This window comes from Lactuca saligna, chromosome 3, assembly GCF_052625555.1.
Source record: "Lactuca saligna cultivar CGN05327 chromosome 3, ASM5262555v1, whole genome shotgun sequence".
Classification (NCBI taxonomy): Eukaryota; Viridiplantae; Streptophyta; class Magnoliopsida; order Asterales; family Asteraceae; genus Lactuca; species Lactuca saligna.
The window spans coordinates 119019018-119032078 of NC_136419.1; the positions used below are offsets into that span (position 1 = coordinate 119019018).

Genomic DNA, 13061 nt, shown 5'->3' on the forward strand with positions numbered 1-13061 from the left:
TAACCTCTTTGATACATTGGAGAGCCATCATGCCCTGAATTTCATTTCGGGAAACTCTACAGATTAGGATTTGTAGAACTCTGTCTGCTGAGCTCCCTTCATTTACGTTGTAGAAGCTTCGGTCTCCATGAAACGGCATAGGTTGATCTTACTCTTCGCTCCATGTTTCCAAGCATTCTACCCAAGGAGGCGTCGGGCCATGAAAAGCGGGGCGAGGGTTAGGATTTAGAAATGGAGCTACCGGGGGTAGGTTCTCAACCTCAGGTTCGGAGTTATGAACATCCAAAAGGTTTTCAGCATGGTGATCATTCTAAGGGATTGGATGATCATTCTCGGGTTCTTCTTCAAACCCTCCAACATTGCCTTCGTTCGGAAGGTACAGGTTGTCGTGGCGATTGAGTCCAGCCACTGTGTTTGTACGAGAATAGGGAGATAAGGATTATCTAGAACTAAGGCACATAAGGTTGACATCAAAGTTAAACTATTGTATGCATAAAATACTCCTATAGTATTCTAAATGTTATGTTTGATTCTAAAGTTTATAAGTTTGGTAAGTTTTAGACTTGTTGTCCATTGTAGCTATCCCCTGGCATACACAGTTCGGCTCTTGGATAAATATAGTTGATCAGGCTATATTTATCCCAGTCCCGATTACATATCCCAAGGCATACCTGTATTGCACAACTCATCTATAATACTTCTATATTGTTTTAATTATGACACTGAACCTGTTATTAATATGAAATGAATGCATGCCTACTTTACAAAAACTAAATAAATTTAATTTTAAAAGTATGACTCTTACTCAGAGTGTTTTTGCCCAGTTGTGTTTATAGTTGTATATCAAAAATGGTTTTGATATACTTACTTCACTATAAACAATGCTCTGATACCAATCTGTCACACCCCAAAACCGAGAACGGAGGAAACGTTCAGGGGCGGAGGACGTCATGTCAAGTATCATAACAATTGAATAGTAAAGAAAGTACACACCACCATAATATAAATATATTTGAAAGGTTTACAGGATTGTATGTGTTACATGTTTGCAAAAGAAATCAAATACATTATGGTGACCCAAAATATGTTACTAACGCCAACGCGTTAGTCTTCAAAAGTAGTTGCTACCTGGTTTAGCGGTTTCCTGAGAATACAAGTTATTTCAAAGAAAAAGTGTCAACATTTAAGTTGGTGAGTTCATAAGTAGTGTTTTGAGGAAATGTATGCCATTCGAAAGTGCGCGTGTGTTTTCCAAAAAATCCGATATTTTCTTATGAGTGTATGAAATGAATATGAATGATTGTTGTATAAATTGTATGTACTTGAACCAGGAAAATCCCTTATTTTCCTAAAAGTGAAATGAAGTCTCAAATGACCAAGACCGTAAGCTGTAAGCAACTATGACATGCTCAAAAGAATGATGTTGTAAATCGGTATTGTACAAAATGAATGTATATGAACCAGGAAAATCCTATATTTTCCTAAATGTGAAATGCAGTCTCAAATTACCAAGACCGTAACCTGTAAGCAATTATGACATGCTAAAAAGAAGATGTATAGTTTTATTGTTAAGTAAAACTAGTTGTGGAAGTGTTTATCCTGAGTTTTTGATTATGCTGATAATACCCTAGAATATAGTTATTACCCCCAAGCATGATTGAGTTATGTATTACTACATTCATGAGTCATTGTTTCCGCGTGTTGTGAGTTCCTCATAACCATACTAGACGCAGTACCTAATGTTGACATTTGTCACCCCTAATGACGGACTGTAGCTAACAGTCGGGGTGCGGAGTTTTCAGTCCCATATAGATCTATACACACTTGTCACGCTCTCCCTCCAAGAGACTCTGGTTATAGGTGGGGACTTTTGTTTGGTACAAACAAAGCCATATGACACCACATGATTGCTAACAACGAGTTCACGAGTAATATGATGAAAAATGGTTTGTATGAAATGATTTCCTTTTCTACCGTGTTACAAAGACGTGATGATGAGTTGAGTTTTCTTGTAAAAGCATCATGTTATAGTCGAAATGGTTACCCTTGATATGATATAGTATGCAAACGTATAAATAAAACATATTTCTATTTATAAAACATATTGTATCCCAAGAGGGTAAAGTTGTGTTGTGAGGTATTTTGCATAATAATAACTTCATAAGATAGTTAAAACAACAGTATGAAAAGTATAGCAAAAGATCGATGTTTCACACGATTTTAGTTGTGTGTTTACTTGTATTCCCCTCTTAAAAGTGTATAAAAGCATTTACAAAACATTTGAAAACGTAGTTATAGGGGTATGAACTCATTTGATTGATTGAAGAAAGCAAGACGAAAACCAAGCAGAACTTCTACTCGAGAAAGCAGATTTCTCAGGATTCTTGGGAATCTCGGGAGCGTAAAACTTCCTTCCAAACTTGGATATGAAAACCGGGACTTTGGGATGGCACCGAGGGTTGAAACTCAGAGCTTTAGCGCGAGAAAGGAAAGAAATGAGCAAAAATGGTCGGCACCCTCGTATCCTTTTTATAGTGGCTGAAAGCCTCGCGTACGCTGGGCGTACGAGAGTACGCGGGGCGTACGCAACGTCAGGCATGACCGCATCCTCGGTCGAAGCATTAGAGCGATGTGGATGAGCTGGAGCCTAGCATCCGAGTAAGCTGGGTGTACGAGGGTACGCTGGGCGTAACCTAGATTGGTCCGATGACTCCTCCTTCGGATAATATCAGATTTTAATTAAATTTATATTTTAATTATTTAGTAAACTTCAAAAATCACAACTTCCTCATACGAAGTCAGATTCAGACGTTCTTTTTATGTACGTTTACGGTTTAATGCTATCTAAAACTTTCATTTAGATATCTAAGGCTAAAAACTATTGTATTGAAACTTCGCGTTTTACGTCTATCAGTGTTGCCGGTTTTGCCGAGAATCTTCGGTTGGTCATAACTTCTTCGTTATAACTCGGATTCTAGGGTTCTTTATATGTATGAAAACCTTGATACGATTCCTACTACTTTATTTAACACAAATAAGATTTTAGGAAAGTTAAATTTCTACCTATATTTGACTTGCGTTCCATCATATTGTCTTGAAATATCGGGTTGTCATACACAAGCCCCCGGATGTTTCTGTCGTCTGGTTCGGGGGTGCGACACAATACGTAGTTGATCAACTCGTGTGAGCCTTATCCACTTCTTTCCCAATCAAAGATCTGGGTCGACTGAATTATTTTTTGCAGATTGAAGTGGTTCACAATTCAGGGGGCATTGTATTGACGCAACATAAGTATGCGACAGATCTACTTAATCATTTTAATATGATGAATTGTAAAGGCATTTCAACCCCTATGTCTGTATCTGATAATCTTGCTCTTGAATATGAAACTACACTAAATGACAATGATACATTCAAGTATAGAAGTATGGTGGGAGGTCTACAGTATCTTACATTGACGATGCCAAATATCTCTTTTTATGTCAATAAAGTATGTCAATATCTGGCTCGACCCACGACTGTACACATGGAAGTTGTGAAACAAATTTTGAGATACATCAAAAATACCATATCAACTGGGCTTCGTATACAAAGATCCTCTTCAACACAGTTGAGTGTATTTACAGATGCTGACTAGGCGGGTTATTTAGGTCCCGTTTGATAGTTGCTGGCTGAGAAAGTGCTGACTGGGAAATGTCTGTCTGGGTAAGAAATCCTGACTGAGTAAGAAATCCTGTTGTTTGATTGTACATCTGACTGAATGTGCTGAGTGATGAAAATGACAATTTTACCCTTCTGTTATATATATAAATGGATTAAGTTGTTGAATAATTATAAAAACATACATATTGTCATACAAAATGTAAATTACACACAAATAAAAAATGTCATACAAAATGTAAATTAAACATAAATCATTTAATATCCAAAAAAAAAACATTAAGAAATTTAAAATAACATAATAATTTAACGTAAAGTAGGTGAGATTAATTGATTTGCAATTTGATCACGCAAAACACGCATATATTCAATAGCTTCTGGACCCCATTCTATGCCTTGTATGTTTTCTCTATCAATTCCCCTACCTTGGACTTTAGGAGTAACCATAGTGTCCTACTCAAAATTTCTAAACAAGTAATTTTCTATATTGTACTTCCTTATAAAATTATGGACCGCGACACAAACAATGACTATATTTCTTTGCACTGTAAAAGGATAAGGGGCCATTTGTTTTAAGATTGGGAATCTCGCCTTCAATACACCATAAGCACACTCAATAACATTTCTAAGTTGTGCATGAGCATAATTGAACCTTTCTTCTCTAGTTAAAGGTCTGCCTCTTCGAAAATCGGCTAACCAATACCTAGTATTGCGGTATGGCGCCATAAACCCACGAGTGTTTGTATATGCGGCATCACAAAGGTAATAATTATCTACAAATGAATGTGAAACATATTATATAATGACACATATTATATAAAGAAGATAGATAATAAAAATTATATAAAGATTACAAACCTGGTGGAGGAAATGGAAATCTAGAAGTCAAATTGAATGCAACTTCTTTCAAAACTCTTGAATCATGCATTATACCTTCCCATCCAGCCCAAACAAAGGTGAATATCATATCAAAATCACAAATTCCTATTACATTTTGAAAACATTCTCCTTTTCCTCTTCCCCTATAACGACATTGTTGATCAATGGGTACAACCGCATGTACAAGAGTTATATCTAATGCACCTATTGCTCCGAAAAAAATATTTTTTAACCGTCTATGTCGTTCCGAGTTATGTATTGTTGGATTAGGAGTTGTTGGTACTATAATTTCTTTTGCAAAACACATCATTGCAGTTAGGACCTCGTGAAAACATTGATGAATCGTTTGTGTGGGGTGATGAAATCTTCCCTTACCCGCACGAAAACGTTCATTATGTCCTATAACATGTAAGAACATCGCCATCTTCTCTTCAATGCTAATTGTCCTACTAGCTTGCAACCAAATTTTTTTGGGTAAAATGGTTGCATAACAATGCAAATGCCTCTTGTTTAAGACGCATCATATCAAAACATTGTGTAGGGTCTCCGTACATCAAATCTTGCGTATACGCATACCCGCTTGAATCGTTATCTCTAATTCTATGGATTCTGATTAGTCTGCGCCGATTTGACCTCAACCAATAAAACACAAGTAAAAGAAAAGCTACAACTTCACCATCAGAAACCATACTTGACCTGTTACAAACAATTAGGTAACATGTTAAACTAAAAACAAAATCATGCACCAAAAAAATTAGTAAACATCATCCAAAGTAACAAAAGGCATATTCAATATTCAATAACATATCATCCCAAGCAACAAAAGTCATATAACAAAAAACCAGTAAACATCATCCAAAGTAACATCCAAAAAAGTCATCAAACATAGGATCCAAAAGTCATGCAGATAACAAAAAGTCATGTAACAAAAAAACTAGTAACCAAACTTTTCTACCCGCACCTATCAAAGGTAACCATACTTCCTATCCACACCCATCACCCACGACTCACAACTAGTATCCGAAAGTTGTAACCAAACTTTTTGAACATCAGCACTTTCACCAAATAGCAAAAGAGCGGTCTTGTATCTTTCATCTTCTTCTCCCCATTCCATTTTGTTCAATTTCTCCATACACGTATCAACATCCTTATCCATTTCACTTTTTTCAATTCTTTCATTTTTTTTCCACTAACGACCTTGCAAGCTTGACAATCTCCTCTTCAACTTCTAATGCCCTTGCATCTCTTTTTTTCACACCAACTCTTTTGTTTCCACCAACTTCTGTATTTTTTGAACGTCCCAAAGATTCTTCACTTACACCTACGTGTTGTGTTGAGGTTTCCATTGGAACATCATCATCAAAATCATGGGCACTAAATTCTCCTACAGGACGAAGGACTGTAGAAGATGGCCCCCAACTTTGAAATTCGTTTGAGGTCGATTCTTCAAATAGTTGTGTGCAAAGATCAAGAAACAACATGGGTCTAGTTTTCAATGACAACACGTACTTGTTCAACTGTTTACAATTTTTATGATTATTAGTATTTTTATAAAAATAATCATAATAGTATTTGTTATAAAAATATTACCTTCCCCTCTTCCTTCCATTGTTCATCGGTCAGATTAAATTTATTTTTTATAGGATCATATATATTGCCGGTTTTGTTTTTCAGTTTCATCCAAGCAACATATTTTGATTTGTAGTAGTCAAAGTGGTTTCTCATTTGCTTCTGATCAACCTCTTTACCGTGTTCGTTTATCAATTTTTCGCGTACTGTCTTCCATGAACTAGCCTTAAGCCCAGAACCCTCACGACCATTAGTGGTTAGTTCATTGATACATGCATCAAGAAAAATTTTGTCCTCACTTTCGGTCCAAACCAACATCCTAAAACATTAATATTTAAAGTAATTTATCATAACTTTTATCATAACTTCTACCAATGAATCAACATCATCCTAAATAATAATAGAAGAATTAAGGTCAACATAGCTTATAAACAAAAAAAAAAAAAACAACTTTCATAGCTTATAAACAAAAAAAAATCACAACATTGCCTATACATAAAAAAACATTCCAGATGTCATAGCTTATAGACAAAAAAAATCACAGCATTGTCAATAGCTTTTAGATTTCACAGCTTATAATAAATAAATAAAAAAATCACAGCATTGCCAATAGCTTTCAGATTTCACAGCTTATAAAAAAAATCACAGCATTGCCAATAGCTTTCAGATTTCACAGCTTATAAAAAGAATCACAGCATTGCCAATAGCTTTCAGATTTCACATCTTATAAACAAAAAAAAACACAGCATTGCCAATAGCTTTCATATTTCACAGCTTATAACAAGAAAAAATTTTAGATATTGTTCCAAACCAACATTGTCATCATAACTTTCAATTTCACAGCTTATAACTTTCAATTTCACAACTTATAAACAACAAAAACAATCAGATTTCATAATAGATTTCATAACATTACAGGATTAAAACACGAATAATTTTCAATTTCACAGCTTATAACTTTCAATTTCACAGCTTATAAACAACACAAAAATGAAATTCACAGCATTAGAACAAGAATAATTTTTGATTTCATAGCATTAAACAAAAAAAGAAAAAAAATCAGATTTCATAACATTTCAGGAAATTCTGATCTCATAGCATTAGAACAAGAATAATTTTTGATTTTATAGCATTAAACAAATAATTTCATAGCATTTAAACAAAGATGATTTGCTGATTTCATAACCAATTTTGGATTTCTGATTTCACAAATCATATGATCGAAGTACCTATTTTCACAGAAAAAGCCGAGGATCGAACCTGTTTTGATGTGTTTCTCATTAAAGCTCGAACTAGGGATGACAAAAAAACCCGAACCCGACGGGGAAACCCGAAACCCGATCATTTCGGGTCAGGTAACAGGTCGTTATCGGGTTCGGGGCAGAGAGTGGGTTATCCTCGCCCCGACCCGCCCCGCCCCGATTATATATATATATATATATATATATATATATATATATATATATATAATATGTTCAAAAAATTTTGCCGTTAATTGTACACGTTCAAATATAAAATACTTATCGTGGACAATTTTTTTAGTTATTAACAATCTGGTGTTAATGATCATTTTTATGTGTTTTGATGTATTAAACAAAACTTAAATCAAATAATTTTTTATATAACGTCCAGTTTATTTTATTAAAGTGACGCATCATGTTTTTAATTTAAAAGAGTTGCTAGAACATGTATATTTTATAAGACATTGGGGTACCCTAAAAGAGAATAAAGATTTCGTTATTAGTTGTTGTAAACCCGATAAGATACCCGAAACCCGACGGGGAAACCCGAAACCCAATGGGGCGCCCCGATAAGATACCCGAAAGTTATCGGGGCGGGTTTGGGAATCCATGCCCCGCCCCGAACCCGCCCCATTGCCATTCCTAGCTCGAACGGAGGGAAGGTCTGTGGTTGGTAGTCGGACTACAGAGGGACAGTGACGATGGAGAGATTCGATGGCGGCCAATTTCCTTGTTGTCTCTCTATTAGGTCACGATAGGAAGCAAGAATGGAAAGGACATGAAGGTAATTTTTTGAGTCATCGATGTTTTATGGTCTGACCGAGAACCTTATGAGCCAGATGCTTCTGATTGAGAAAGCTATTCACCAAACGGGTTTCGTCTGACCGAGTCAGCCCAAATCGCTGACTGGGTCCAGTAAGACAAAAACAAACAGGACCTTAGACTACTGAAGATTAAGTGGAGCTTTTGTTTTTTTTTTCTTGGGTCCAAATCTAATTTCATGGAGCTCAAGAAAGCAACCTACTGTTTCGAGGTCCAGTACATAGTTGGAATACAAGGCTTTAGCTAATGGTACAGTGGAGGCAACATGGATACAATCATTACTCAATGAATTGTGGATTGATCAGCCACGACCTCCTGTGCTTTGGTGTGACAACTTGGGAGCTACATATCTAACTGCAAATCTTGTCTTTCACGCAAGAACCAACATATCGAAGTATATTTCCATTTTGTAACAGAGAAGGTGGCGATGGGTGCTTTAGATGTTCAATTCATTTCTTCTAATGACTAACTTGTAGACGGATTCACGAAGCCAACTACACATGATATGTTAAATCGTTTAAGAAACAATCTTAACCTTGTCACGGTTAAAATCGAGGGGGAATGTAAACATATATGATAAGTTAGTTCAAAGTCATTGATAAGATATGTTGTATAGATTATGTAACATCCATAAATTTTACGCCAAATTTAAACTTTTTCAATCATAAATAAAAGTCAAATAGCATTGTTTACAAAATGTTTTCAAATCATTTTCCATCAGAGTGTCCCAAAAATCATAACATAAGGACGAGGAGCGGTACGGTTACGCATTCGCCTTTCTATGATCTCTTGAAGTACCTGAAATAATAAACTGAAAACTGTAAGCCCGATGGCTTAGTGAGCTACCCCCAAAATACCAATACCACACTGGCAATACCATATCTGTAATAATCAATCAATCAACATGCATAATGGGCCATCGGCTTGACTGGACGCCCTATGGGCCTACAGTCTGTCTGAATCTATCCCGAGCCTTCGGCATGTCTGGTCCGCCACGTGGGCCTATAGTCTCCCCAGACCGCTCATAGGGTATATTGGCCTTCCGCACAAAGCAGGACTACCTCAACCCAACCACAAGCAAATAACCATGTGCGCATAATATTATATATAGGCATATACAAACATCAAACATATCTGTCACACTGATCATCAATCGTAGAATTCTCCTGTAACTAGAGTATCGACCTAGCAGGTCACTAACATACCAATCCCTATGGATCATAAGAGCATAACATACTGTCTACCCCGATTCCGATCTAACATATCATAACCACATGTAGCATACCATAACAATAACAACTAAAGGGCCGGCCTTGGTGCCGTAGACCCTATCGATATAGTGAGGATAACTCACCTCGCAGATGTTGACACGAAAGGTAAACTCCAACTCTCGGATCACTTGACACAGGCTCCACCACCTATTATGATAGTACAACATACTCATAAGTCCTTAACCTGATAAGGTACTCCATAACCCACTAGTCAACCCCTGGTCAAAGTCAAAGTTATCAGTCAAGGTCAACAGTCCATGTTGACCTTAACTCGCCGAGTACCCTTGGCTACTCACCGAGTTCCCTGAAGTACATTCCAACTCGTCGAGTCATCGGGGTGACTCGTTGAGTTCCTTTGATTCTCGATCAAACTTTAAGGCCACCCGTCGAGTTCCGTCCTTGCAACTCGACTGATACACACTCATACATATCCAAGAGAAAACTCATCCGGCTCGCCGAGTTGTTCTTCAACTCGTCGAGTTTATGGCAATCTTCATCGGACTCGTCGAGTTGTTCATCCAACTCGTTGAGTTCACGGCTCTCTTCATGTGACTCGTCGAGTCAACCTTGTGACTCGTTGAGTCCATTCAGTCCTTTTTCCATATAGACTTGTTTTGAGCCATGCAACAGCTCCAACTCATAGATCCAAGCTTCTAGGGCATGTTTATCACGTAAAGTTGCAAACTTTACGTGCATGCATGGCTATAAAGGCTCTAAATGTCTATTTTAAGTTCTTAATGGAACTTCATGCTCAAGAGGGACCTTAATCACAACCAAAACTGTAACTTTATGATTCTAGAATCCAAGGAGGGTCTAGATCTGAAGTTGCAGCCTCAGATCTAGCCCATAGCTCATCATACCAACTTGAAAATCCTTAAAAAGCCCTAGAAACTCAACAAAAGGGAAAAAGGGAAATAAGGATGCATCCTAGCTTTCTTCCTCCAATATTCTCTTTCTAAGCTTCAAACACCACACAAAGGCACTCAAACACGTGTATTAGGGTTTTAAGGGCTCTCGAAGACTACAAAGAGGCCAAAGGAGGCTAAGGCTCCTTTAAATAAAGGTGTAAACCCCAGGATTTAGGGTTTCATTTGCCAGCTCCTATTCGCCGAGTCCCAATACGGACTCGTCGAGTAGGTTACTTAACACGCGATCTCATGATCCAGCTGCTACTTGACGAATAGGTCAACCAACTCGTCGAGTAGAGCTTAACCCAATAAATCTTATTTAAGCAATACCTGAAAATCGGGGCGTTACAGATTAGATCCTAGTATTTAGGATCTATTGTTAGTTCTTATCTTTAACCTAATGTATCTATATTTATCAATTGAATCCATTGGGATATTCACGCTAAATACTATGTTCTTCTGAAACATGACTTGTCGTTATTTGTTTGACATCGTATCACTTTGAGATTGCTTATACTAGATTAGTAGATTTGCTCTGATGCCAAATATTAGAGTCGATTAGCTTGATTCATTAAGAATGCGGTTAGTCATAATTAGCTCATTTGATTCACTAACTTGACATAGAAGTTATGGACATAAATGTTACATGAGAATCAATGGAAATTGTTAGAAAAGTCATAATATTTTCGGAAAAGTTGCAATTTAATCCCAAGATTTTTTTTTTTTAAACCTAAAAGTCCCGATTATGTCATTTTGGTTCAAATTTACAAAAATAAAATGTCATTTTTTTTTCTTTTAGCAGGAAATGACATATTATCGTGTTTTTACAAATAATCGGTACTTTTATGTTCAAAAAAATCTTGGGACTAAAATGTAAATTTTCTTAAAATATAATGAGACATTTCTACAATTTTCTAAAAATCAACAAAATCGTGAAAGAACAAGGTAAGGAAGACTTTTCTAAAAATTTACGTGTTCTCCAATTTTATTGTTGGAAAAGACTTTAACACTTAATTAAAAACATAAAACATCTCCCTATTAATATTAAACCGATTAAAATCCTATTCCAATAAAAAAACTTAAATAAATGGAAACTTTTCTAAAATACCCGTAGTACAAAATTGTCCCAATTATCTGGATTATCCCAACATCCTTCCTCGTTTCGACATTTAATTTACGAAGTTCACAACCACCAGGAATACGTGATACGAGAAAGTCAAGCAAATTTATGAAACTAAGTTTAAAAGTATATCGTCTAATCGAATATACTTGCTACTTTTAGAAACCAAAAATCAAGAAGATTCGAGTCCAAGGACACTTGTCATATTTACTTCGTACGTGCCCTAATACGCCTACAAAATGACTTCAGATTTCCTATCATCACCGATCACCACCTCCCACTATAAATAACCCACCCCACCACACCCCATCACCAACACAAAACAACACAACACAACACACAAAGCAAAAGATCAAATATGAAAAGAGCAACTGTAGCAATGTTGGCAATGATAGCCATGGCTCTACTCATGGTGCACCAAACTGAAGCCATTAATTGCGGTGACCTTGTTACCATGCTCCGACCATGTGTAGGCTACCTGCAATCAGGTGGAAGACCAACGAAGGAATGTTGTGATGGCGCCAGGCGACTTCAGGGAGCCACCCAGAGCCAAGCTGACAGGCGAACCGCTTGCAATTGTGCCAAGAGTGCCGCCGGACAGTTCAAGGTTAGGCAGGATACCGCCACTAGCCTTCCAGGAAAGTGTGGTATCTCTAGCACCATTCCAATCAATCCTAGCGTCGACTGTAACAGGTGAGTTCGAATACTTATGTTCTTGGAATGTTCGTTTAATTATTTTGATAATTCATGGTTCACTGACTGGATTTCTTTAATGGTGAAGGATTCCTTGAGCTGGTGGATATTGGTTGCTTTACATGAATAATAATGGAGGAGCTACGACATGGTGTGGTGTATCGCCGCCGGAATAAATAAACGAGTAGCCGTTTTCTTTATTTTGTTTGTTATGTGGTAGAGAGTCTGGTACGTGTGTACTATATATGGTTCCGCTAGCCCTTGCTTTCTATGAATAGTGAATACATTTTCTTTTTTCAGCAGTTCTAACCATACTTTCTAAAAAGAGGACATACACGAATTAGGATCATTCAATCGTCTAAAATCTAACCTAACCCAACTCGTTATTTTATTATATATTCATTCATATCCAATTAGAGATGGCAAAAAAAACCCGCACCCGATGGGTACCCGAAACCCTAACCCGAGTTGACCCGGTAAATCCCCGAGTTGACCGGGGATGGGAACGGAGATAGGTATTACCCGAATATAAAAAGCAAGGATGGGGATGGTTCTATCTGTCGGGTACCCATACGCGTACCCGAAACCGGCTCCGATGGGTACCCGATATATATATATATATATATATATATATATATATATATATATATATATATATATATATATATATATAGTATTACTGTATTACACTATTACTTATGCTTTTATTTTTAATAATGCATAAGCAAATTTTCAGTAGACAAAGTAAGGTCTTTAACGATCAAACGTATAGTTTTGGGAAAAAAATTTATATCTTTTTTTGCAAAAAATGATTTTATTTGTTACCTTGAATATTAATGTTCGTGTTTGAAGACATTCAGTGATTATAGTGTTTTATATTAGTTATGTTAGTTTTTGT

At 36.6% G+C, this 13061-nt stretch overlaps 3 protein-coding genes across 3 annotated transcripts; 1 reads left to right on the forward strand and 2 right to left on the reverse strand.

Annotated features, from left to right (window-relative positions):
- Positions 1 to 3966: 3966 nt before the first annotated feature.
- Positions 3967 to 4588, reverse strand: LOC145035917 (uncharacterized). The gene is made up of 3 exons (XM_078984418.1): positions 4519 to 4588; positions 4186 to 4433; positions 3967 to 4113 (listed from the first exon to the last, which is right to left on the reverse strand). Exons 1-3 carry the CDS (start codon positions 4586 to 4588, stop codon positions 3967 to 3969), a joined length of 465 nt encoding a protein of 154 aa, XP_078840544.1.
- Positions 4589 to 5714: 1126 nt separating this feature from the next.
- Positions 5715 to 6655, reverse strand: LOC145035919 (uncharacterized). Its single transcript, XM_078984419.1, has 3 exons — positions 6651 to 6655; positions 6130 to 6427; positions 5715 to 6056 (listed from the first exon to the last, which is right to left on the reverse strand). The coding sequence occupies exons 1-3, from the start codon at positions 6653 to 6655 to the stop codon at positions 5715 to 5717; spliced, it is 645 nt and encodes a 214-aa protein (XP_078840545.1).
- Positions 6656 to 11828: 5173 nt separating this feature from the next.
- LOC145035920 (non-specific lipid-transfer protein AP10-like) lies at positions 11829 to 12261 on the forward strand. Its single transcript, XM_078984420.1, has 2 exons — positions 11829 to 12163; positions 12252 to 12261. Exons 1-2 carry the CDS (start codon positions 11829 to 11831, stop codon positions 12259 to 12261), a joined length of 345 nt encoding a protein of 114 aa, XP_078840546.1.
- The last annotated feature ends 800 nt before the right edge of the window (positions 12262 to 13061 follow it).